The following is a 25,719-nucleotide window of genomic DNA, read 5'->3' as shown; positions in this document are numbered from 1 at the left end:
TGGCGGGAAAACTGGAGAGGAGGGAACCATCTACAAAGAACAATAGGGGGAACATACATAAAATGGGGGAGCAAACTGAGAAACTTAAAAACACACTACAACAAGAATACTAGGTTGAATTCTTAGATGCATCTGTTCAGGTTTTTTCTCTTGAACTCTGAGTCTTAGATAATATTCACACCGTTGACAAAAAATGGAAGACATTTTTCTCCTAATTTTAAAATTAAAACAGATTTTGGGTTTTATATGGAAACTTGTAAGATTTAGTTTTTGTCTGCTGACTAAAGGGAAGTGCTTTATCTGAGGGAAAAGTTAGGAATTGCACAGCCAGCAGTAAAATGGTGGAAAATTTGATTTATGCAACTGAAGATACCTTTACTTTCTAATTCTAGGGCAATTATTAACAAAATATTAAAAATTAAGATAATTTAGAATTTACCAGAAATAGCTAATATGATAATTGTTCTGCTCAAATATCTGTTCTTAAAAGCTTTTCTACAGCTTTTTCCGGCTGCAGTCTGTCGTCTTATTTGTAAGTTGCAGTTTAATGTGGAAATGGCGCAGCTGTTAAAAATAAAGAGGTAACAAATATAAGCATTTATGTAAGTAACATTAGATGGCTTACCATGACATACTACACAAACAGATTGGACAGTTGCTGGTTAGACTGTCTTTACTTAAAAATCTCTTCTTTCAATATGTTTTTTTATTAATATCATCATCATAATTTTAATTTTATGAGCTAGTTTTGAAATATTAGCAATACTCTCCATGCTGCCCTCCAACTCTTAAAGCCATAGCTCCTTCACTAAAATGTTAACTATTGGCATCTTTCATGTGACCCTTATATTTTACAGTCTCATCCTGTCTTTAAAAACTTTTTCTCCTAGATTTATACATCCTTTGGCTTCCTCTTCTCTGTAAATCAATTGACCCTGTAGGTCTTCATGGTCACCTTTTTGTTCTTTGATAAGCACTAGAAACAAGAAAAACACCTGAAATGCTAGTTAAAGTCATCACTTACGACATGTGAGGTAATACTTTTCAAAATGAACAGGGCTGCTCATGGTTGCAAGTTCCAGTCTCTCTGCAAGACCCCAAGCTGAAATCCCTCTGCAACTGAAGCAGTTACTGACAGTGGGTTCCTCGTGGTGAGGTAACTGTCCTTGTGCTCTCACACAGCATATGTGAAGTAGTGTCACTTATTTTGAGTTTCTGTCATCTGGAGAATCCTTGATGCATGTTTGCTGAGTTCCTTTGTTTTGCCTTTTTTCTTGACACAGGGATTGGCTTCTGAGAACAGGATTCACGCCAGTCTCTTAGCACAGCACAACATTCCATATGGCCACACACGCCTCCTCACTGTTTACAAAGGGTGCCCCAAATGAGCTGATGTGCTCATCCACCTCCTCTGAAATACTGGGAAGAAGTGAAGCCCTCACTAAGGCAGGATGGGCAGGTGATACAGCTCCATGATGTGCAGCTTCTGGGAAAGTGGTTGGAGTAGGGGCTAAGGGTGAAATGAGAACTTGAAATAGAGATATTGTCACAAATACAAACCTCAGCACTGTATGGACTGCTATGAAGGAAATCAACTCCATCCCAGTTAGAGAGAGTACACACACCAGAAACATTCAATTCACAAAGGAAAGAAATGCCTCGTTCCCCAGACCTTGAGGCTATGTGCAGCCAGCTCTACAAACATCCCTGTGAGATCCCAAACCAACTTGTCAGTTTTCTGCAGCATGTAGGGTTGGACATTTTCTATAGGGCAAATTCTGCCCTAATTGGTGACACCTGTGCAAACACACTTGACAGTGGGGTTTGGGTGGGACTGATTTCGTCCTGATGTTTACTTAGGTCATGAATGAGCAAACAGCAACAACATTTTTCCCTCTGTAGTGCGGTCCCAGTTAATTGGCAAGCTAGGAAAAAATAGGGAGAAATTTCTAGTCATGGCAGTCTACTACTATGATGGTTAACAGTATATAGATCTGTACAATAAAATGAAATATCTTAAAGCAGCTCTTCAGACAGGCAATCTACTTGGAATACCTTTTTCTCTGTCTCCATAGGATGATATATGTAAAGAAGCACAAAAATACTAAACACATGTAAGCTTGTGAACGGGAATTTGCTGGCTGCAGTTAGACATATAAGTCAGACTTGAAAATAAACCATTTTAAAAATTAATCCTGTGCAGAAGACAAAAAAAAAAAGGAGAGTGACCACTGAGAGAGCCAATAATTTGCCTATTGTTCATATACCTGAACACCTGCTCTATCCTGTGAATTTCCGGGATTTCCATCAGGCCTGCCTTCTATGTGGGATTTCTCTCCAATAGACTTCAACGTAAGGGACCAGAAACAAGGCCTACTTAAGATGAGTGCTGCTGGTGGTGTGTAGAAGGGTACCCTGTATTTTTTCTTCCCCATTATTTGAGAGAGAGCAAGCACTAGCTACTATCCTGGAGCTCTTCCTTTAATTAATTAATAGTCATTTTAATAAAAGAATATCTTTGAGCAGAAATGAGAACAGGGTTTTGAAAACCATGTTTGTTCCAGTGACTTACAATGAGCTTTATTTTCCTTTTTCTGATTTTCAAAGTTATCAATACAGCACCAGTAACTCCATTATACCTCAATTTCAAGCTTCTCTCAATTCCACTGCTTTCTCTAACTCTTGAAGTGGTGTTTGCACAGGGCAGGATGAAGAATGTTACTCATGGTTAATTCTCTTCTTATATGCTTCAGTGTGTCCACTGCAGAGGAATTGGGCAAGGCTGGAGGGACTGCAAACCAAAGCCTAGTGCTGATTGATCTCTGTTGCCTCTTTTCTGCTTTTGTCTCATGCTCTACAGGTATTCAGCTGTGTCGCAGCATCTCCTTAACTTCTCCAAAGCTAAAGAATAGTATTGCATCAAGAACTGTATCAAGAACAGTATTGCTTTACTTTCTTCACCTGTAACTGTATTATAAAGGTCTGCCTAAATACATATTCTCAAAGTCATATCCCTGGTATGTTATGGTTCAGGGAAATGCCTCCTCCAGACTGTGGTGAACTTGTGTCTATTGCTGCAAAAATCCTCTGAGCTGGGAAAATAATGTCAGGGCTGGACGGGAGTTCAAAAGTGAAGTGACTTTTCAGAAGAAACAGAACACAGTGATTACAGTCTGGAAAGTGAAGAGTTTTAGGTTAGTTCTCTGTATATTCTTCTGATGGTCCTTGAAACCAACTCTGTGTGAGGAGGTGTGAAGAACAATTGCTGTTTCTCTGGGATGGAAATGTGGTTTATTGAGGGAATTATGAGTCAGAGGTTTCCATTGTAACAGCACCAATAAGGGGTGGGATGAAGAGGCACTTTGAGTTTGATGGGGTTTTGTTTTCCTTTGATCCCTTCAAAACAGTATGGGCTGATTTATTTGTCCAAACTAATATCAGTGATACTTTATTTAGCTACAGAGAAAGTGCAGCTGAAGCTGGCACAGGTATAAAAAAAGTATTGCTATTTTAAGCACCTGTTCATCAAGTGTCTTACCATAAATTCATTTCAAATAGAGAGATCACTAAGTGACACCTTTTCATCATTATCAAATAAGTTTTGGACAAAAGATGTTGACATAAGACTCACTGACTTTGCCATCAGTTGTGAAGCACAGACCTGTCCTATCTCTGCACATAATTTAAGGCCACAGTTATGGTTGGAAACAGAAAATATTTTGCTTTTATAAAAAAATAATCTGAAGTCAGCTGGAATGTCAGCTGCTCTTTTGTCTATGAGAAATCTGCTTATCACCTGGAGGAAATAGTTAAAATGGCTCTTGCAGAATGCTGATACTGATCTATGGTGTCTTTTATAAGTGCTTTAAAAAAGGCTGGTAAGCCTGACTAGTCTATTGATGAACAAATAGCACTGTGCAGAATTCTTTCTTCACCTCAGACAGGTTTTTTGACAAAATTATGATTGGACTGTACATAATAACACTTGAACTACAGAAGAAATTATAATTTCCTAAATAGGACATGAGGATTACAAATGACAGTCCAGAATAATGAGCAGGGATTAGCTAATTAAATTTTACCTGTGCATGCTACATTCTGTCTCTTGTTCCTGTTTTAGTTAGAAGACACAGACATGGGTGAGTTGCTTTAGATTAAAATAAAAACTATAGTGCTCTCATCTTCAAACTCAATTAAAAGTAATTACCATTTTTTGAAAACTTTTTCAAGGCAGGGAATTGCAGGATTACACTTTTGCATGTTCTCACAAGTTCCTTTCTCTTGGCATGCAAGCAAGTTGCCAGTCATCGTAGAAAATGTTTTGGCAGTACCTTCCTGACACTTCTGTGTGGGAGGTGTAAGAAGAAATAGGGAGTTGGCTCTTTGCTGCAACTATTCTTTCAAGAAGTGAGATTTTTGAGGTGGAGTTGCTTCCTGAGAGCTAAGAAATGGGGGTTGTCAAAGATCTCCAAAGGGGAGAATAGCAAGAGTTATAAAATGGCCTTTAAACATAATATTTGTTTAAAATTTTTACTACATGAGCAACAGCCTGTTGTAAACATAAGTATGTGCTGTGTATGATCCCTCTTCCACCCAACTCCAGCCAACTTCTTCAACTCTAGAATCCAAACTCTGTGCTTCAGATGCTTTCAGGGAGGTTTCCTGACTTGTGCTGGGAGCCCTGGGGGACAGCAGGGAAGCCAGGAGTAAAAAGGAGTGATGCCCCAGTCACAGCTCTCTCCTCCTTAATGGCACCTACAAGCCTTGGTAAGGCAGGTTTCCTTGGACTCTGCACAAATTCTGCAAGGTCAAATGAAGAATGGATGGTCTCCACTTCCTCTGACCTTGTGGGGACTCCCAGCTGTGTCTGAACTGCCTCTCCAGAGCCCCGTCTGGCTCCATCCTCTCCCGTCCAGGCCAGTGGTGACATACACCAGGTGACAAACACCCTGCTCCTTGTTTAAAAAACACAACCCCCAATTTGACCCTACCCCAGCCTTCTCTGTCCAAACTGTTGTGTTGCGTTTTTCTGCTTCATGTTACACCCCCAAATAAGCAAAACCTCACAGCCTTTCCCCGTGTACATGATGGTTCCACCATCAAGTTCAGCTTGGGATGACGCCACTTCCCATTTTTTGAGTTATTTTTTGCAGGGCCAGAAGCTGGACTTGATTATGCTTGTGGATGCCTTCCAGCTCAGGATATTCTGTGATTCTATGATTTCTTCTTGCTTCCTCCTGCCAGGAAGGGAGATCTTCACAGTACCATCCACGGTCATGTGTGTAATCCCCAGAGCATGATCAGAGCCCTTTTTGCATAAAAGCTGGAGTCTCCTGTTTCAGCAGGCTTGCCTCCTTACAGTAACTTACAGCACAGTGACACACTGTTATCATGGCTTGTGTAATGATAAATACTCTGCTGGGTGACTAAATCACTTGGTCTTCCCCATGATAGCCTTAAGCAAAAAAAAACAAGTCTCAAGAGGGAGAAGAAAAGATGTCTTTTAGGGGAACAACATACAAAACTTATAAGTTATTTCCTGGGAAAGAATGCTCTGTGTACAAGATCTTTAAAGTGTGAAGGTTTTAAAGGCATGGGGATGAAAAAGGTAGTAGTCCAAAATCCAGACATTTTATTTTTTGAAAGAGAAATATTTTTCAATCCTTTTAGTTCATTAATTTTTCCTACTTTTTCCTACTTTCTGTGTCTTGAGGCCACATGAGTTTCCAATTCCCAGACAACAGGATCAGAATCACAGTGTTTTGTGTGACCCCCATTCCCCTCCACCTGCACATGGCACATTTCATCTTTTCTCCTTGCTGCCCTCCTGCTCACTGCACCTTTTTGCATGAGCAGCCTGGACACTTGGCTGTTATCTCACAATCACCTGCCCCACAAACCAATGCATGAAAGAGTTCATCTGCAGCATCCAAAAATGGAAACATTGGCACAAATATTCATAAAAGTCCTTGCAAGGAAATGCAAGGAAATTTGAAATTAAAATTCTATTCAAATTCTATTGAAACTAAATCTAAAAGATCACTTTGTGCTTCCACTTCACTATTTTCAGCTGCCTTATGCAGACACTTCCCCTCCTCACCTGTTCTGTGCTTCTTTGTGCCCCAGCTCCAGGCTGCATCTGCCAGACATGAACTCTTCCCAGCCAAACTCACTCACTCCCATGGATGCTCTGCTCTCCTGGAAGGAGGCAAACTTATTTTTCAATTCAGTTTTTACTCTCCCAAGCCAAATTTCTTTCCAATGTATTCAGGATGATGTGTTTCCACTAAATAAAAACTTGATCTCCTTTTTGGAGGAGAAGCTCAGGGAGTATTTCTGTTGCAAAATATGACTCATATATGGGGTTTGACTAACTGTTTCTACACTTCCCAAGGAGTTACACCTTCATTTTTCCCTGTTCTTTTCCCAGACATATCAACATTAACCTCTGAATGTGAAACTGCCAAAGTTTCTAGCGGATACCAGCTCAAAATTAACTACAACACTTGACCAAACCACTGAATCAGAAAAATACATGCAGTTCATTACTAACTCTTGTCATTAGGCATGATGGTAATCAATTGATTTAGGCTGATTATTGGCTGATTTGAGAGGTGTTTTGGGCTTTACAGAAGGTGTTAATATTGAGACTTAGGCTTTACTCAATGATGTGTTGAATGACTTCCAGGACTGATACCATCTCACAAGAAGAAATTCTTGAGTCATCTCATGCAGTTCTAAAAATCTGAGGCTCTTTTTGGAAGAATCTTTCTCTCACCATTATGATAGTACTATGCAGAGGAAGAAAAAGTCAGTGAATTTAATTCAAACAATCTGGAGCCTTGTGGGACAAAATGAAACTCTGTCCAGAAGCTGTAACCTATAGAATCACTGGTAGTAGCTGTAGTTTCAATAAGGCTGTTTCAATAAGCCATTTTGCAGATTTAAATTAATTTCATATCCTTTTGACTGACCTGATTTCCCTTGAATGTGCTTAAAGAAAGTATTTCCTCTGTAAGTGTGCTAAGGCTGCAAAGTTGAGGGTTAGTGCTAAAAAGCATCTCTACTAGAACATGGAAGGGAATTCAGGTAATTCAGATGGTTATCTATGCATAAGTAAGTAAAAATACAAGTAGCCTCTCTTCATTCAACTTTCAACTGGAGTTCAAGTGACATGTATATCCATGCATGTATATTTGTGGGTTGAAAATTTTAATTGTTCTTCTGCTGGTCAATAAGGTGAGTGCCCAGTAGGACCTGTGCTCATTCCTCCTAAAAGCAAAGACAACACAACAGGATCGGCTGTAAAAATTTCAGCTTGGCATTCAAGATTAAATATGATTTTGTAGTTTCTAAGAAATGTAATATTAAAAAAATGTATAAAAGCTGTAAAATTAAAATAAATACTTAAACCCAACTGAAAAAAATCCCAACTCTTATTTTCTTCAAATTACTCAAGTCTTCTTCAGTGACATCGAGCCTAGGGAAGAGATGAAAATGAAAAACTGAGTTTCACTCTCGAAGGAGACACTGCTAGCATATTATTATATCTGTCTATTATACGGATTGTTCTATTCTACCTGTGCAATCTTTGCACGAATTCATCACCCTCCAATGTTTCTGCTGATGAAGTACCTGTACAAATGCTATCATTAATTATTTCTGGAGGCACTGTCTTACCAAATTAGCAGGACATCCATACATGCTGGAAAAGCCTCAGGCCTCATTATCACCTTGTAATTTGATGACACTTTCCAACCTTTTTTGGAAATTCATGTTCTCACTGTGAACTGTTATGCCATCTTAACAGCCAACTTTTCTGGGTTTGAAAAAAAAATCTGTGGTATATATTTCCTTGCATTAATGCAAGCTTGGAGATCTCGAAAGCCCACAGTTTAGCAATCTCTTATTGGTCCATTCAATTTAACTTCCAATCTAGGCAGTGGGGAAAAGAAGAAAATGAATCAGGCATATATATATATATATATATACATACATGTATATATATATACATACATGTATATAGCCTGTCCTTGAGGAGACTTTCTACAAAACTGTTGTTTAGTCACAAGTTAATAACAATCCTGTCACAAGATAATGAGACAGAAACACAATCCATTATTTGCATTGGACATAATGATTGGTTGCACATCAAGTGATCTTGTACCAGAAAGGTAATGAATTCACTTCTGTCCTCGTCAGTGCTGTGAGCCTGAAACACACACGTTTCAGGATGTCCAATTTTAGGGGCTGGTAAAATCAACTCAAAATTGATTGACTCCTGATGCTGCAAAACTTGTTCAAGAAGCCATATCACTTGTACCAGGGTCAAATGCAAAGGACAGATCCAGTCTTTGCTAGCCAATTTATTGACACAGATGAGCTACTTTTAATCCTTGTTCAGAACCAGAACTGACAATTTCAAAATATTTCTCTGAGAGTTCCCATTCTGGACATCTGGATATTACAGCAGTCTCAAGCTAGCAGGTTTCAGGGCACATTAGTTCAATTTGAAAAAGATTTAGAGAAAACTTGGCTTGCCCAGGCTGTCTAGTGACCTTCTGAGACAGATACAGTTATCTGCTCCTGATTCTCCTGACTCATTTCTTCTAATAAACTGGCTACAATGTAGGTGATGCAGTCTTCTTCTGCGTTAATCTCATTAACTCATTAATAGTTCTTTCAGAAGCTGATTTTAGGAAGGTGTGAATAAATTTTCAGCATGCGTTGGTAACTGCCCCTCCATTTCCACCATGCAATTTTATATGTTAGTTAAGAACTGAAAAGGAAGACTGTCAAACAGGATCCTGTCCTCAGTTGTCACTGTTCCCATTAATAACATAGCTTCAAAGCTTTCTCTGTGGGTAAGAGGGATCCATCTGATGAGCAATTCTCTCAAAATCCTTCAGCTTCGTTTTTTGGTTTCAGACTAGTATACCTGAATTACAAAAACTATAATTTCAAGAGAAGGGACTTTTTTGTAATTCTCTTATTTTGTAATTGCTGCTGCATATGCTGTCCTTGATACAGTTGACTTGACAGATCAAGGCAGCCTGGACATTTTAGTGAGGCACAGAGTAATCTTTGGTTGCTATACAAGTACCTGTACTTGTACTTGGGCTAGATGTAATCCTCTGGCAATTATTAAGAGAATGAAAATAGATTTTAGATTGGGGCAGAGAGGATGAGAAAGGATGAGTATGTGTAATCCTGAATAATGAAAGGGAGGCTATTCTCTTATTTGCAGAAAAACTATTTCTGTTATCGACAAAGTATAATATTGAATTGTTTGTACACTTAGCAAAAGGTAATTGTTTCAAATGATTTATGAGTAACAGCATGGGGGTTTTTAATTTTTTTTTCCTCTTAAGTTCACTATTTAAATGTTTTAAATAGGCTCTTCCTCATTATTGCAAGTTCTCTAAATTAAAAACCAAAAGTCAGCACATGTAGCTTTGCTATAATGTAGTTGCTTTATAAGGTACCATTGGAAAATTTGGAGTGCATCCTGCCCACAGTTTAACATGGGGCTGTATAAGTCCCAAGCCATCAGGAAGGTTGTGGTAGATCTTTTGGCAGTGAGCCTCCTGCCTGAACTCCATAGCAAGGGTAGCACCATAAATATTTCAACAGAGACACCAAGAGGAAGTAGCACTTTATAGTTCTCAGTGCTGTGTTCAACTAAAGCCAGTTTGAAGTTACAAATAATATATTTTTAAAATATTTCTTCTAAATAACTACCAAATCAGTTGTTTTTCAGTGCTAATCAGCCACCAGCATCATCCATGGTTTTCTTTTTAGTCAGTTTCTTTCTGTGGTTGTTTTCTTGCCCTTAGATAGTCCTACCTTCATTTTGAAGATGCCACAATAACTGTTTTCTCATTGCACCTTGCACAGTCCAGCCTTGGATTTATGATAATAGGATTGACAGAAGTTTTAAGGATGTTTTATAAGCCTTGCTTGAGTGAGCTCCCCGCTGCACAGCAGCTTTCAATCTCAAGCAGGACATAGTTGAATTATTCAGATAGGATTTCACATACTTATTCAGTTCTGCCACGGAGTCAGTGACTGGCATGAAATCACCTTAGCAGTGGCTGCTATGACCAGGAATAAGGCGGTGAATAGGAAGTGTCACTCCAAGCTGACTATCCTGTAATGCTTCATAGAGAAAGAAGCTTTTAGTAGTTGACCCTAGAGGGCTGAAATTCATCTGTCTGTCCCTTCTTCCCTCCCTATCCCTGTCTGGATTGACACTGGCATAGGGAAAGCTTGCTCCCCTTGGGAGGTGGTGGTTAAATTTGCATTACGAGTCTCAATGAGTACTTGTTCTATCTCTAAAGCAGTCAGCTGCAGCTCTCAGCCTGCCTAGTGCTGCAGTGGGATGTGGCTTGGGCTCAAAGGGAACAGCTGTTTGCTGTGTTGCCTTACATTGATCACCTTTACAGATATCCAGCTTGATACCACTCATCTCTCATAGAAGGAATTGCTCCTCTTTTTAGCAGCTGGTGGAAAGTAGGCTCGGCAGGTTTGATGTAATATTGTTTGAAATTCATAGCTCTTCAACAGTCTTTGAGGCAGAATAGTAATTATTGATGTTTGTTTACTTAACATAATAGTCACAAAGACTGCTTATTTCCTGGCTGAACTTTCTGGGTTTTGGATAACTTTCTATGTTTATATTTTAACTACTGAGCTCATGTTCTCCTATGGATGGTGCAAAACACTAACAATTTATTTCACACTCTACATGAAAAGGTTGTGGCAATGCTCCTGCCTCAGGTGGGTGGTTGATACACTTAATCAGCCAACATAAACACAGCTCACTCTTGCTGGCAGCCAGCAGCAGGTGTAGATTAGATGAGTATTTTGTCTCAGCTGTTCTGGTTTAAATTAAGACAACAGAAGATCAAATGTAAAGCAAGGCACAGTATTAGTGTGATGCAAGCTCAAAAGGTTTATGCATTAAAATTATCTGGGACCAGGTTCAATCACATGAACTACAGCAGTGATGAAGTAGTGGATAGAATTTTCACTGAATACCAGTTGCCACTGTTCAGTTTAAAGAAACCATTTCAGGTCATAAAATAAGTGTTTTTTTCTCATTACCTCTATATACTCACCTGCTGAGTTCATAGACAACTGTATCTTAGTACTTATCCCACACTCAACATTTGTAATGTGGGTTATATATAGGTTACTTGGATTCTACAGCTTTTTCTCTTCACTGTGTTCAGAATGACTTGCTTTTCTCATTAAAAGAAAGCTATGGAGTATTAATATTTTTCTTCAATTATTATTGAAATGACAGGTTTTCTTACTTCTCCTGTCATGTCTGACTAGAGTGAATCCTTCCTCTGTTTCCCTAACAAAGCAAGGCTCCTACAACCATGCTGTCTCCATAGGTACATGTTTATCCCTTATGTCTAGCCACAGTAATTTTTGAACTTGTGGGCTGTTTTCAATTCAACTTGACAGAGTAGAAAAGATTCAAAGGCAGTTTGATTCTTCTAAGATTAGGAAAGATAGGGATACAAGAAGCTGGGGAAATGGGCAGGTGCTCTGAGGAAGGATTTGCAGCATGACTGACTTGCCACTCCCATGGGAAGGACACCCTGGAAGGGCCTTGCCTGGCAAAAAGCTGCTGCTGGAGATAGATATCAACCACGAGATACCTGGAAATCCTGATTTCTGTCGTTCTGTTATTTTAGTCACCATGTTCACATGAGTCAGAAAGAGTTGGAAAATCAGGCTGCCTGGTGGAAGTTCTGCATCCATCCAGTTAACATCTATACAGAGACAAACCTGACTCTAGCTTCCTGTGACTCCACTTCCTCTCTGCCTGTTCCCTCTCTCAGAGGAACTCTGTTCTCTCTAGCCTCTGGGAGCTCTGGTATTTGTGTGGCTTAGGGTTTTTTTCCTCAAAAAACTTGCAGTATTCAGAAAATAGTAATAAATACTGCTCTCCATTGCACCAGAAGCAAAATGCCCTGAGACCTGTAATTCCACTCCCATGATCAGCACAGATGTACTTGAAGTTCTCTTTAGTTTAATACTACTCTTTGGTTTTGTCATTGCTAAGGTATTGCATGTGTAGAAAAAGCTGTGCTGTGTAGAAAAAAGCAAGGAGATAAAATTTGTAGGTGGAAACATAAAGATGCATTGGAAAAGTCAGCAGAGAAGAGTCCAGCTTTACTTGTGTCAAAGTACTGAAACAATATGTGAAGATAAACAGGGGTATCAAATTCACAGGGTAAATATTTTCCCCAGTTATTAATAAATGCAGATTAAGGTGTTTAATATTCAAATGCTGTGAACACCATTTGCTCATTGTCATGAGTGGCATGTATTTGATAAGACAAAATAAGCATCTCGTCCTCCACCGCTACTCATGCGTGCACAATTCTTCCCATTTAATTCAGCAAGACTAATTATCTGATTTACTGACATTAGCTTGAAGCTATGGATTTGCAGATTGAGTATTGAGTCTCTGGCTTTCAGAACAACTCCTTTAAAGGAATTAGTCATGTCTAAGTACAACAGATCTGTCAAATTGCATCCCCTGGCATTGTCTGACGTTTTGGTTGCAAAGCCAGCCTTGTGCAAGACTGTCCTCGTGGCAATAGACAGTGGTTATCCTAATTTTATGGCTCTGACAACCCTAAAATGGCTCATAAGGGTTGGGCAGTTACTTCACTAGCTGATAGCAGATAGTAGCTGATAGCACTTCACTTTACCTTCCACCTCACTAATGGACTTTGTCATCCCCACTCCAGGGATGTCTACTGTCCATCTGCAAACCAGGTCCTGAACTACCTCCATTTTGGTTTAACTTGACATGCAGGCATGAAAACTGCAGTTAATGCACAGAGAGATCACAAACCTCTGCCTTGACAGAAACTACACCAATTAGAGAGATGGGCAGAAAAGAGCAATACTACACCAATTAGAGAGATGGGCAGAAAAGAGCAATACTTCAGGAACAGGTTCACAAGTGGCGTGAGCATCAATGCCGGCAGAGTTGCGACTTCTCTGGGACCAGCAAGATGCTCAGCTGGAGCAGGTGCATCCTTGGAGTTTCAATGCATATCCACTTAAAATAAAAGGCAATGCTTATCCTTACGGTCCTGCACTTTGCTATAAATTGAAGAGTTTCAGTAACGCTATCATGTCTGTGCTGCTACTGAGGAAAACACTGGAATTTTTAGGGTCTGGACCCCTAGCTTATCCAAGATTGACCAGTGCAGAGAAGGCAGACAGCAGGGACAGGCCATGACTGTGTTTAACCAGTGAGGTCTTTAGTCTATATATCACTTGTCAACCCTTATCTTTGAATGAACTGTTCATAATTAAGTAGTGTGACTAAAGATGTGAAATCCTACATGGCAAATACTGAACTTGCACCTCATTTATCTCTTTCAAGTGTTTAATGAACTTTCAGCTTCAGCTAATGAATAATGGCAATTTCAGGGTCATTGTCCTACACAGGGAAATTAATAATGACCTAAGAATAGTTTCATACCTAGAAGCATGGTAGAGATTGCCAAAAATCCAGAATGTGGATTTCTTTCTAGAAGATCCAACATTGTCTTCAAATTTGTTCCAGTTAGTGCACAGTCCATATTCACAAAGAATCCTGAAAGCACAACATGAACAAACTGCTCTTTGGGGATAAAAAGCAAGCAAAAATTTCCTTCCTTCACCTACCCTGACATTAGGTTACCATACATTTTGTTTTCCTCAACAGGTCATCTTTATTCATGCAGAAATTTTGACAAAGTTTGAAAAAGTTTTTATTGTTAGCATTATATTAATAATATATAAAAGAAACATGGAAGCCTCATCCTCTCTTCAAAGATGTTCTGAAATAAGGTACATTAATCAACAGGAACTAGGAAACTTCCAAGCTCAAGAACATAAAGAACATTTGTCACCACCATTTTCTTTATAGAAAAGGAGCCACGAATGCTTCTACCATTTCCCATTTCTGTGGAATAAGAAAAAACAACTCACAGTAATAGCTGTGAGTTCAGTTCATTTTGGCATTCAAGACCAAGTACAGAAGATTAAATGAGGAAAGAGAAGCATTGACATGAATGAATGTGTACAACAACACCTACTACTAGTACTTGAAAAAATGGAAATGCACTTGAACTACAGAGGTATACCTGAAGCAAATGTGCTCTACTTCTCTCGTGCATCCAAAGTAACCGATTTTAATTTCTTATTCGCCTCTCAAAAACATTTCATGTTTAAGGAAAATACTGAGAAATAAAAACGTGGTTTTCAGTCACAGAAGCAGGAATGTGTGTCTTCAAACAGTTTTTTAGTCAAAAGAATGTTTTACCTGAACACCAGACATTTTAAATCCAACCTGCTAAAAGTTCATGGTTGTTTTCTTCAACTTATTCAATTTACCATGACTTACATCTCAGTTCTACTTATGAATATAAAATATGCAGTATTTATGCAGAGAATTAGTGTGTTAATTTTGAGTTTAGACCCAAGTGGGAGGAGATATAGTCATCTTATCAAATACATAATGGCAAATACATAACATGCCATAACATGGCCAGATACAGGATGTGTAGGATTTAATAGCTTGTTGCTGGAGGTGAGTCTCAGACTGCTGTAGATGCTCCATGTAGGATCTGATGTTGTTGCTAGAAAAGATGGAATAAATTACTTTTAGAAAAACAAAAAATCACAGAATTAATTAAAGATCCTATCAAGAGGTGTAGTCTTCAGATTTGCCAGCTTTTGCAAATGTTTTCTTCTGGAAGTACAGCCCCTGAACCACATTTCTGCATAGGTTTTATGGGCTTTCCATTTCAGAACTATCAATAATGAAGAAAAATAAGGTTGGAAAGAATTCTTCTACTTTTCCATAATGGTCTTTGTAACTTCTAGCTTGATGCTTCTTTGCTACTATATGGCTTCTCAAAAACTCTAGATGTCAATTCCTGTCACATTAGCACGGGAAAGTTTATTTCAGTCTGTGAGTTAACTAGCCTTGCTTTAAAATCATAACCATATTTCAGTGGGAGTGCCTGCAAATGTGTTTATGTAAGTGGCTTTAATCCTGTCATACAACAATCATTAGGATTATCTTTCTGGAGGCATAACTCATCCTGGAGTCTGACTGGCAGCTGCTGCAATCACAGCCATCAGGCACATGGATGCACAACCAGTAATTAGACAAAGGGCTTTTCTCTGTCAGGAATTTTGCTGATGGGAAAGACAGTGGGTTTTTCTCAGAAAACCGAATAAAGTGTCTCCAGGTAAATTTGTCATAAGGCAGAAGTGACTGCTGTTATCCACCCATATCAGTATTAGAAATTGTGAATGAATAACCCGGTGCCTCCTTCCAGTTGCCCAAGGGCTCCAGCTGAAGCCTCAGCAGGAGGGAAAGTAAACTATAGCTTTTAGCTATTCTCTCCTACTTTACTTCTGCTCAGAGTAAGTGAAACTGGTGTCACCTTTCAGGTGGAACAGTCCTGGAAAGCTTACTCTGAGAGTCTCCAAGTCAAATTCCTATCATATATAAAAAAAAAAAAAGGTCTTTTCAAAAGCAGCATTTCAAAATGAAACACATTTTCAAAAAAAAAGGTACTTTTAAGTCAATAAAATTCAAAGCATATTCAATTCAAAGTATATTAGAAGTTTACCCATTTTCCTCTTCCTGGTTTCAGTCAGACTGACAGATTGCTGTCTTAGTAATTATTTAAAGTATTGAAACTGTAGAGTTTTAGTTCTACCTGCTCCTTTAGTTCTACCATTTTTAAGGACTGCAGTATCTTCTCAGGAAAAGTGCTCCACAGGAATAATGTGGGTATTGTGCTTGTCCAACTGAATCATTTAGTAATTGTTCCCCAAATTTGAAAAAAAAATTGTTCCAAAAATGTGTCCAATCCTTAACAATTTCTCTGAGACAGTTTGCAACACTTCGTTTCATCTACTCCTGTGCCAATCTATAAATATTGCTTTTACCAACTGCTATGTCTCATTCTCTGTTTTGTTCTGCTGAGATTTTATTCCACACTGAATATAGTTTTGCTACTGAAATAGATGGTGGTTTTTATCTTTTATTTTTCTCCTCAGGAATTGCTTTCTGTCTGCTTTTTAAATCAACTCTATAGGAAGCAGTTTAGTTTCTGTGGATTTTTAAAAGGATATATATTCTTTAAGCCCTTAATGAGCTTTTCCAAAACATACTTAAAAAAGACTCTGCCACAATAAAATGACCGCATTTAAATAACCATTAAACTCAGACAGCAGAAATAAATCTTCTTTAGTTTTTCAAGATACAATTAGGTTTTTCACTGTATCAGGCTATGACACTATAAACCAATTGTCAGCAGTTTTTTAGGGGCCAGTTTTACTTACTCAGGTACACACAGGCTCCGAGTCTATGAAATGCTCTGATGAGAAACCCCATCGAACCCAGCTGTCGAAGGATCGAAGGCATAAGGGTCCAAGTCCATGTAGTATTTTGCTGTTTCCCTCAGAGCTGCCCATGATTCACTAATCTGAAGCAGATCAATACAGAAAGGAATATTCTGAGCTTTAATACTAAATAAATATTCTCTGTGACTACTGAGCAGCCTTGCCCAGGTTGATAAATCAGAAAAACTTCCTCCCATGACCCAAAGGATGTATGTTACACATTAATTCCAGACCCATGCTTTCTTTTTCTCAGTAGGTGCTGCATGAGGAAGGAGATACCTGTTGAGCCACAGTGTATGCCCACGTGTTCTGGCTGCTGCCTGAGTCCCAGTAGCTCGGAGAATATGGTACGTGTCGTTTGAGCCGCAGGAACTGATTCACGGATTCTTCTGTCAGAAAGGGTGCTCCAAGGACACTCGAAACAGAAGCTAATAAATATTTGTAATATCATAAAAATATGTTCGAATGTGCACTTCAATAATACGCTTATATCCACAGAACATGGTTTTGAATCTGTAGTTTATTTAATAAAAATCAGAGGTGGTCCTACCTTAGATTCACAGAAAGAAAATTTATTTTTAGGCCTGAAGTTAATAAAACAAATGTTCTAAATCATTATTTTGCAGTTGAATATGAAGTATATAAAGTTACAACTTAACTGAGGAACTAATTTATTTTTAATGCAAAATTTTGTTACAAAAATCCTCTTAGACTATAATTCCACTAGTCTCAGGTGTGCTGAGAGCCTAAAGTTTTTTAAAATAACACAAACCCTACCTATGAATGTATCTATGGTTTCTGACCCTCCTGGTTTATATGTGATATTTACTCTCATTAGTATCAACATAGAAACCACATGCTTGGAAATTACTTTCTGAAGAGAAGATATTGCACTTCTAATCTTGTTATTGCATTGCTTCAGATAGCTTCTGAGGTCACCATAGATGCAGGAGGAGTCCTTACAAATCTTGAAAAAAATATTCTTCACAAGACAAAGGTCAGAATTCCTCTTTAGCTTCACATGAAAGATGCTGGTACAGGAAAAAAAACCTTTTCTTTTTAGTCTTGAGTGTTTGAGACATAAATTAATTTTGAGACAAATTAATTTGGGGCTGAAAGAGTCCAAAATAGCATGTCAGTCCAAATCACACAATTTTTAATGAACCACTGATTAAGATGGAGCTCAGATCCATCAACTGAGCTGAGGCCAGTGCCTGCAAACAGCTGTGCTCCAATTTAGTCAAGTGGGTTTAAATGGACACTTGAGAGCGACCTGCACATACTTGGAACACATGGGCCAAGAACCTCAACCGTTTTCTAATATGTCTTAGAGTAGGAGCTCAGCAGGGCAATCTATAACCTCACTCACAGCTCTCCTATGCCCTGATTCCTGAATTTCTAGGGGGAAAATCTAACTGGGAGTATCAAATGTTTCCTTTCATATGCAATTTCAGTTGAATTCAGTTCACTTGTAATTATTGCTGGCTTTCCTGATCATCCACAATATTGTTGCTTTTTAGTTTTTTAAATAGAAGAAAATCGTTGAATTCATATACGTAGAAGATATGTGAGCTAGAGTGTTTGCTGGTCCTTTTCACTTTGTTTCTTTTCAGTGCCAAAAATGCTTAAAAAGAAGATGAGAAAGAGTTTGGTTATACAGTAATGAACAAAAAAAAAAAAAAGTGAGGATAGTCATAATCTTTGCTCTTAATACAGAAATCAAATAGTACTTTAGAAAAGTTACTTAGCAAGCAATCACAGTCCCAGTAGTTCCTTGCTACTTCAGTTTCTTCATATTCCAAGTTATTATAATCATAAAGTGGAGGTAGAAGTTTTAGGGCAGGGAACTTTCAAGGAATACCATCTTCAAAAATGTTACCAACTCCATGAAAAAAAGTAAGTTCAGACATTTGGTGGAAGGCTGGGAAAGAAGAAAATATATTTCATGTATATGTCTATTAAGCTGCTATACTTGTATTCTAGAGCTGCACAAGAGAAAACTATGCTTGTACCAAATTTCAACATTCCTCTGGCAATTTACTATTTTCCAATAGAAAAATCTCTGAGCTGTTGATTTCTCTTTAGGGAATTTTGGGTGGATTTTTTTGTATTAAATATTTTGTAAGCTCATGATTACATTTCTGGACTCAAATAACTGAACTGGGATCAGAAACTGACTCGATCCCAGAAATTTAAAAGGCTTCAATTTTCTTTAAATGTACATATAGTTAGTAAGGGCCATTAAACATTACATTTTATCACCAATATGTGCTCTGGCCCTCCAAATTTGAAATAAGCTGGAAAAAAAGGACATTAAGCAGCTCTGCTTCTTGTAGGTTTTTTTCTTGCTGCCAGCATCTTCAAAAATGATCTTGTCATTCCACTGGTAGGACAGTGAGGTGTTAGCTACTGTGGCACAGAGAGCTGCATCTTCAGGGTTTTATATGTCAATTTTTAATAGATAGCTTCCTCTGGCTGCATCTGTATCCAACGAGAAATGCCACCCCTAACTAGGCTAAGTATTCACTTTGATTGAAGTGCACTTGCCTGCTCTGAGGAGAGGTAGGTATGCCAGCACTGCTCTTGGCTTCTCTTGTCAATGCTGACACCCAGTTCTTATTCTTTTCTAGCTGCTATTTCATTTCCTGGGAGCTGTCTCTGCAGAACTTGTCCCCAGCTGCTGGGGCACTCCAAAAAGGCAGAAGTACCAAGAGAAAATCATGTAAGAGCCATTATATATCACCTAATCCTTTAGGCTTATCTCATTCTCTCTTTGTCTTGCTGTAAAGATCACAATAAGTCTCTGAACATGGCAAACTTCACTCTGGAAAAACTCCAGCGAGATAATTTCTAGCATAACCAGAATCAGCCCTGTTGGTCTTTCAGTGTGGCTGCACATTTGCTTGTGCTCTGGCAGAGCTCAGAGAAAGCAAGGTCTCCACTCAGCTCTAATGCAGACCTGGGGTCATCAGACCAGCTGTCTCCATCTGAGTAGCCCCTCTGAATACAATGTAGAGTTTTCATCAAATGAACTCAATTTGCTTCAATTTAAGCTTCTTGGACTGGGTGTACTTTTTTCCCCCTTCTTTTGAATTGCTTAACAAAATATTGTGGAAGGATTTGCTTTATAAACACAGTTTTACTGAAGGAGTGCATCTTGTAGAAGATTAGCACACAAACCTGAGATTGGAATTTCAGAGCATCTGATGTGAGACTAGAGGGGCTTAGGAGCAAGTGGGTGAATGGCTCATAGTGCATAAAGTTGAGCTGCAAAAAATTAAGAACTTCGAGTTGTACTGAAACAGTTAACTCACTGTGAAGAGCAGCCAGACATATTGTATTTTCTTTTGTGTTTTTTTATTATTATTCAATACTGTTTTCCTCTCTTAGATAAATATGTTATTTGAAAAGTACTTTTAGATATAAATGTCCCAGTGGGAAAACAGGAGGAACATGTGCAGAGGGTGAACTATTGCTGAGGTTACGTCAGCTGTTACCAGTTAGAGTGTTTCCTTTCATCATCTCCTGAAGATTCACTCGGTGTTCTCACATGAAAAGCAAATTATACAAAAAAATTGGTTGTTTTGAGCAAGCAGATGCTTAGCTCATGTAATTATTGCATTCAGCAGATAGCTTTGTCTATCCTGTGCACCTAAAGACATTGTCCAGAGGGAAAACTGTTAGTAGTCATTATTGCTACCATGCCTTCTGAGCATCTGATTTTGGATTACTATGATCTGAGACTAAAATTGAGGAGAGATGGTGATACAACCTTGCCATCTTTGTCAAAAACGAAAATGTGCACTTAATCCAGCATTGAGTATATAAAAAAGAAAAACCAAACCAATGAAAAAAGCCTGATTATGAAAAGGCATATCAAATATCTTGGAATGTCCAAGTAATAATAAAAAATATCACAGCAAACTGCACTCAAAATAGAAAATCAACCTGGATACATTTTAAATTTACTGTGCTTTAAAATCTCTTCATCCTAGACTTCAACGGAAGCATTCTTCTCTTTACAAGGATAGATTTCTAGACAGCAACATACTCAGCTGGGTGCAGCCACAAAATCTTCCCAGGAAGACATCTTTTTCTGTCAGCTGAATTTGCAGTGATCCACTTCATCACACAATCAAAAAGATGAGTATGGGATTAAGTTTTGACACATTTGCCTGCTAAGGGACCTTTTTAATTGATATACATTTTCTTTTGTAGAAGTTAAGTAGCAAGAGCCATTGTATACTTAGTAGTCTGGGGAGAACAGGCAGGCCTCAATTTGCACATCTAATGGCAGAGTTTAATGATAGGAAGACAAATCTTCAAGCTTGCCTTAGTACAGGATATACTTCTTCTTCATCTACCCCAAAGCCTGTCTGTTTTATCCACATCAGCGCTATTTTATAGGTGGTAAGGAGCAATCTCTAGGCTTAGGATCAAAATTTACCCCTGGTGTGCATCTACCACAGGGAAAAGTGCTTTATGTCTGATTTGTTGTGATATTTATAAAAAAACCTGACAATTATTTAGCAGCATTTCAAACACTCTCTGTGCACGCTACTGTTTCTTCCTAGTTTCTGAGGACTTGCAAGTTTCTGACAACTTGAAAACATATTGCTTAAGTTAATATCAATGTAATTTAAATGTCAAAATTTGGTAATTGCCCTGGCTCCTTTCCTTTAGGTCTAATAACTCTTATTATTGGCTATGGTGACTTTGGTCAAAATCTCAGTTCATGGAGGTAAGGCTGCCAAGTCTTATCAGCTCTTTAGGACAGAGCTTGGACAGAGGCTAAACTTGGACAGAGCTAAACTTCAACCTTGCTGAGGTGGCAGGTGCTGACGTGTTAGGAACTTTGAAAAGTAAATCAAGTCTGCAGCTCAGCTGTGTTTCCTAAGACTAGAATGAGCCAGAACGGACCACCTCCCCACCATGTTCCAGCTATCTGACTTTCTAAATCTAAGTTCACAAAGTCAGACCATAGAACTCAGTCTGAGGACTCAGAATATCACAGTGCAACAGCTGAAAAGAATGTGGCAGCAGCTGCTTCTCTACTCACTCAAGTATTTCTCTAGATTATGTTCTATGGAAATCATTCCATAGAAATCAAGACATCTGTCAGTACACTGCAAAGAGCAGCTGGATTGCAGCAAAGATAGACTTGTGGATTCTGCAGGTCAACTCTGGCCCAGATATCACCTTTTTTTTTCAGTTGAAAAGCACAATTGTATTAATGTCTAACACCTGCACATTGCTTTTCAAATTATTTTTTAAAATGTTTGTGTGTATGTGTCAGGACTCATCCCCATATGGGCCACCAATTGTTGGCGTCAGTGCTTGGAACCAATCTGACTGTCACCATCGGTTTATCATCTTACTACAAAACTTTCAGACCTTCTCTCTTTGAGTTCCCATGGCCAGCTCCTCACAACTCCTTTACTCTTCCTCCTGCACAGCCAGCTGACTCCTTCCTGTCCCTTGCACGACTGCCTTACCCGTACTACTCCGCACAGCAGAGCCAACAAGCTCCTAACTCGCTTTTTTATAACACCCATCCTTATTGGACATAGCTGTGACCTATTAAGGGCAGGCCTGTTCCTACTCTTTAGAAATTGGTACAGCTGCAACTCCTCAGTGATGAGATTGCCTTCAGCACTGTCTCTATTCTCCTACAATCCATCCTCCCACATGTACATAGGCTTTGTATCCTGGAGTGTTTGGATGGTAACAAGCCTTAGAATAGAATTAAATTAGTCAGATTTGCTAATACCTGTTGACAGCAAGAGTTAAAGTAACTGATTAAGTGCTTCAACTCTTTGTATATCATCCAGTCTTTGAAATTTTGGCCTTATCTGTTTCTATTTCAAGCTTCAAGTAAAATAGATTTTATTCTTTGACAATTCTTAATTTCAAGAACACAAAGAGCTCTCTGGTTCATTAGCAATCCTTAGAGCTATAGCATCAGCCTCATTCCCTCATCAGCAAAGGCAGAGAGAAGTTACAGACACTTAATGCAGAATTAGCTATTGAACATATTCAATATGTGTGATGATGCCAGGGGTCAGGAAAGTTTCCAGCATGGGTAAATAGCAAGACAATTTGGCAAAAATCCTAGATAATCCTAGGGAAGGAGCTACTTCCACTGCAGCAAAGTATTAGAAAAAGCACCAGTCCATTGGTCCACTCAGTGGGTCCTGTTGAGATTTCCTTTCTACATCCATTTGTGGCAAAACACCCCCATCAGACACCTGAGAAACTTCAGCAGTTATCTCAGTGCCAAGACATCACACTACTACACTCATCCCTTGCAGCTGCTCTCCAGAAGCTAAAGTAAAAGGTCCAGAGAGCCTATTCCAAGTGCTGTGACCATGCTTTACTATGAGGAGTGATTTATAGCAGCTGAATCCATGGCATGAAGAAAAATAAGATTCTCACAAGAGTCTTATAGTCTCTATTTTACTTCACCACCACTTTAACTGTTGCTGAAAGGATTTACAATTAATGAAAAACTGAACTGATTGTGATTAAATTTTTAACAGCTCATTAAAACTAGTAATAAGTAGTTCTGCATGTATTTTGAAGAATAGAAACCTGGAAAAGAGGGTAAACAAGACAAGAGACATAAAAGAGAGGAAAGTAAAGTCTTCCAAAAGGAATGGCTGCAAGCTGCTGCACTCCCAGCTTGGCCTTGGTGACACTATTTGTGCTATAAATGGCCTTCAATGGAAAGGAGGTGAAGTTCAAGAAGATAGGCAAGTACTCAGGAATTGTACCAGTTCAACTGCAGATCAGGAAGGACAAATATGGGGAAAAGGTTTATAGGTGAGCTCAAACTTGCCGAAGAGACAAAGTCCCTTTCCATCTCCTTATTTCCCTACAGAGCCTCACTGCAGCCAAAACTCAGGTTCATATGGCATGGAAGTGAATTCAAACCATGAGAGATTATACCTGACTGTGGTCCCAATTTACAAAACATTTTTCAGTAATCCACAATTAATCATTGTCTCCCTCATTCTGCCTTAGCTACTTACATCATGTATTTACCGCATGTGCATTGGAGCACTCGAATCTAAGAAATGCTTTTAATGCATGCATGTGGATAGACCATCTTGTCAAGATGCAGGCAATCACTTGGGAAGTCAGCTGTCACTTACTGCCTGCCTGGTTAGTTCTAATTTTGTGAGAAACAAATTAATCCTGCAGCACATGCATCACTGATCATTGACTGTACCAGCGTGTGCTGCTTTGGGAAGGGCATGTGGTAGCCCTGCCCCACCCATTTTCCCTCTGGTCCAAGTTTTACAGGTTGAGTCTTGATTGTAGATGCTCTGGTTACACAGTGCTGTGAAGGATCAGCATCCAGGCAGCCCAAGTGCTTTAAAACAATCAGTCTCCTTAAGAAATTCAAGCCAGGTATTCCAGAAATCACTTGTGAAATAGATTATTTTGGGTCCTTATAAAGGCATGTGAAATTGTTTCCTACAAACAATAAATGTTGAGATAAGAATAATATTTAAAGAAGATTTTGTAGAAACAGCATCAAGCTCTTTTTACAATTTTAACAGTTCAGGAAATCATCCTGTAAGAATGCCTTTCAGTCAGAAATGCATCCTTCTTACTTATACATGAGCAGTAAAAAGCTCAAAAGTAGTCACGAGGAGCAGAATCAAACTATATTTCACAGAATGTTCCATGCAATCTTGCAGTACTCTCTCTTGTGGCACTCACTGTCCTGTATGTCCCTGCTGCAGTGATTTCCAGTTAATTCTCTTCCATTGGTGCTGTTCTGGTGGTAACATAGGATTTTTTGCCAGCTGACTATTTAACAAGCATGAAGAGAATGACATGAGATAGGATGCCAAGCACGTACCTGTAAACAGCAGAGCAGGCACCAAAATTTGAAACATTTTCCGAGCCATGGCAAATTACTCAGAAAGGGTTTCGTTTGTAAAGTGAAGAGAGTGATACAGTTTTATACTTTGCTATCTTTAGGTTTATAAATCATTTACCAGATACGTGTAAGGGGTTGGTTCAGGCAGAGGGCAGGGTACAATGCTTAGTTCAGATTTGTCCTATATGCCCGTTTGTACACTTTGGACTTTGCAAGCTGAGTCTCTAATGAGCCATAATGGCTCATTATTGGATGGATGGATTTACTTCTTTGTAAGTTTTATGATGCAAAATAGCACATCAGGCTCGTTCTATGAGCATTTAACAGGTAAACTTCAGTCAATCAGTCTTTTGCATGACTTTTCCCCCTCATCCTGGTGATAGTCACAGGCAGTTTATAGTCTGGCTTGAATACAGATGGTGTTAGAGTCTACCTGCTCTGAGAGCAGTGGCAGAGTATGCCATTTATTTCAGATGCATACTGCTTGGGTTAAGGAAATAAAGCTATAATAAAATTGACTAAAAAAAGCACTGAGCAGGGGAGGAGGGAAGAAATTTGGTTTCTGACCTAAGCCAGGCAGAAGTCCCAGCGTGTCTTGTTGCCTCCTGCTGGTGTAAGGACTCTGTAATGTGGGACACTATGAGTTCATGCTGCCTTACCTTTCCCACCCATCCAGCTAGCTGTTGCCTCTTATATACAACTCACCCGCTGGCAGCAGCCGTTGTACTGCAGAGCAGTTTATCTTTGTAAGCTCACCTACAGCGACGATATGAGAGCAGAGCAAAGCTGAGCTCCGTCACACGTTGGCATGCTTAGATCTGCAGTCCATCAGCACAGGCTGGCGTGTACTCCGAGGTCTTCATGTCAGGTAATCAGACCGTGCTGACGTTACAGGTCAGGGACCAGGCTTCCTGCTGATGGGCAGAAGTGCTTCATCCTCATTTCCACTATCCAGTCTAGAGAGTGCAGGGAGTAAACGTTTGCTGGGAAGCAAAAGAATATCGAGTGTCGCAGACATTTTTTCACAGAAATCCTTTCTTTCAGATTTCTGTGTCTTCTGGAAGAGAGAGGCCTCAGAAGAGAACATAAACAATTATTATCAGCTGCTGTGGAATGCAACAGGGGCACCTATTTTGATTGGTGATTGGTTCATGTTCCCATGTTTATAATTAAGGGCCAATCACAAGGAACAAGCTAGGGACAGAATCCTTGGACACAACTTTGTTATAGATTCTTTCTTTCTATTCCTAGGTAGCAGCAGCTCTGCAAACTTCTCTTTTTATTCTTTTTAGCATAGTCATAATGTATTATATATCATATATCAATAAATCCAGCCTTCTGATCTAGAAACAAGATTCTCGTCCTTCTCTCACCAGCAGCGACCC

The 25,719-nt window shown here is 39.0% G+C and overlaps 1 protein-coding gene across 1 annotated transcript; it reads right to left on the bottom strand.

Annotated features, from left to right (window-relative positions):
* Positions 1–851: 851 nt before the first annotated feature.
* On the bottom strand, positions 852–24,362 carry C2H3orf85 (chromosome 2 C3orf85 homolog). Its single transcript, XM_058825550.1, has 5 exons — positions 24,314–24,362; positions 16,723–16,871; positions 16,441–16,526; positions 14,578–14,660; positions 852–976 (listed from the first exon to the last, which is right to left on the bottom strand). Exons 1-5 carry the CDS (start codon positions 24,360–24,362, stop codon positions 852–854), a joined length of 492 nt encoding a protein of 163 aa, XP_058681533.1.
* Between the last annotated feature and the right edge of the window lie 1,357 nt (positions 24,363–25,719).

The sequence above is a fragment of the Ammospiza caudacuta genome, chromosome 2, assembly GCF_027887145.1.
Source record: "Ammospiza caudacuta isolate bAmmCau1 chromosome 2, bAmmCau1.pri, whole genome shotgun sequence".
NCBI classification, from domain to species: domain Eukaryota; kingdom Metazoa; phylum Chordata; class Aves; order Passeriformes; family Passerellidae; genus Ammospiza; species Ammospiza caudacuta.
The sequence above is the reverse complement of the archived record's forward strand: the minus strand, read 5'-3'. Positions and strand labels throughout refer to the sequence as shown.

Excerpts from the sequence above, each read along its gene's own strand:
- C2H3orf85 (XM_058825550.1), bottom strand. The coding sequence starts at position 24,362 with ATGGCTCGGAAAATGTTTCAAATTTTGGTGCCTGCTCTGCTGTTTACA. Across the intron at positions 16,872-24,313 it reads GCCTGCTCTGCTGTTTACAG|CTTCTGTTTCGAGTGTCCTT; the intron begins GTACGTGCTTGG and ends AATATTTATTAG. Across the intron at positions 14,661-16,440 it reads TTCGATCCTTCGACAGCTGG|CAACAACATCAGATCCTACA; the intron begins GTTCGATGGGGT and ends CATCTTTTCTAG.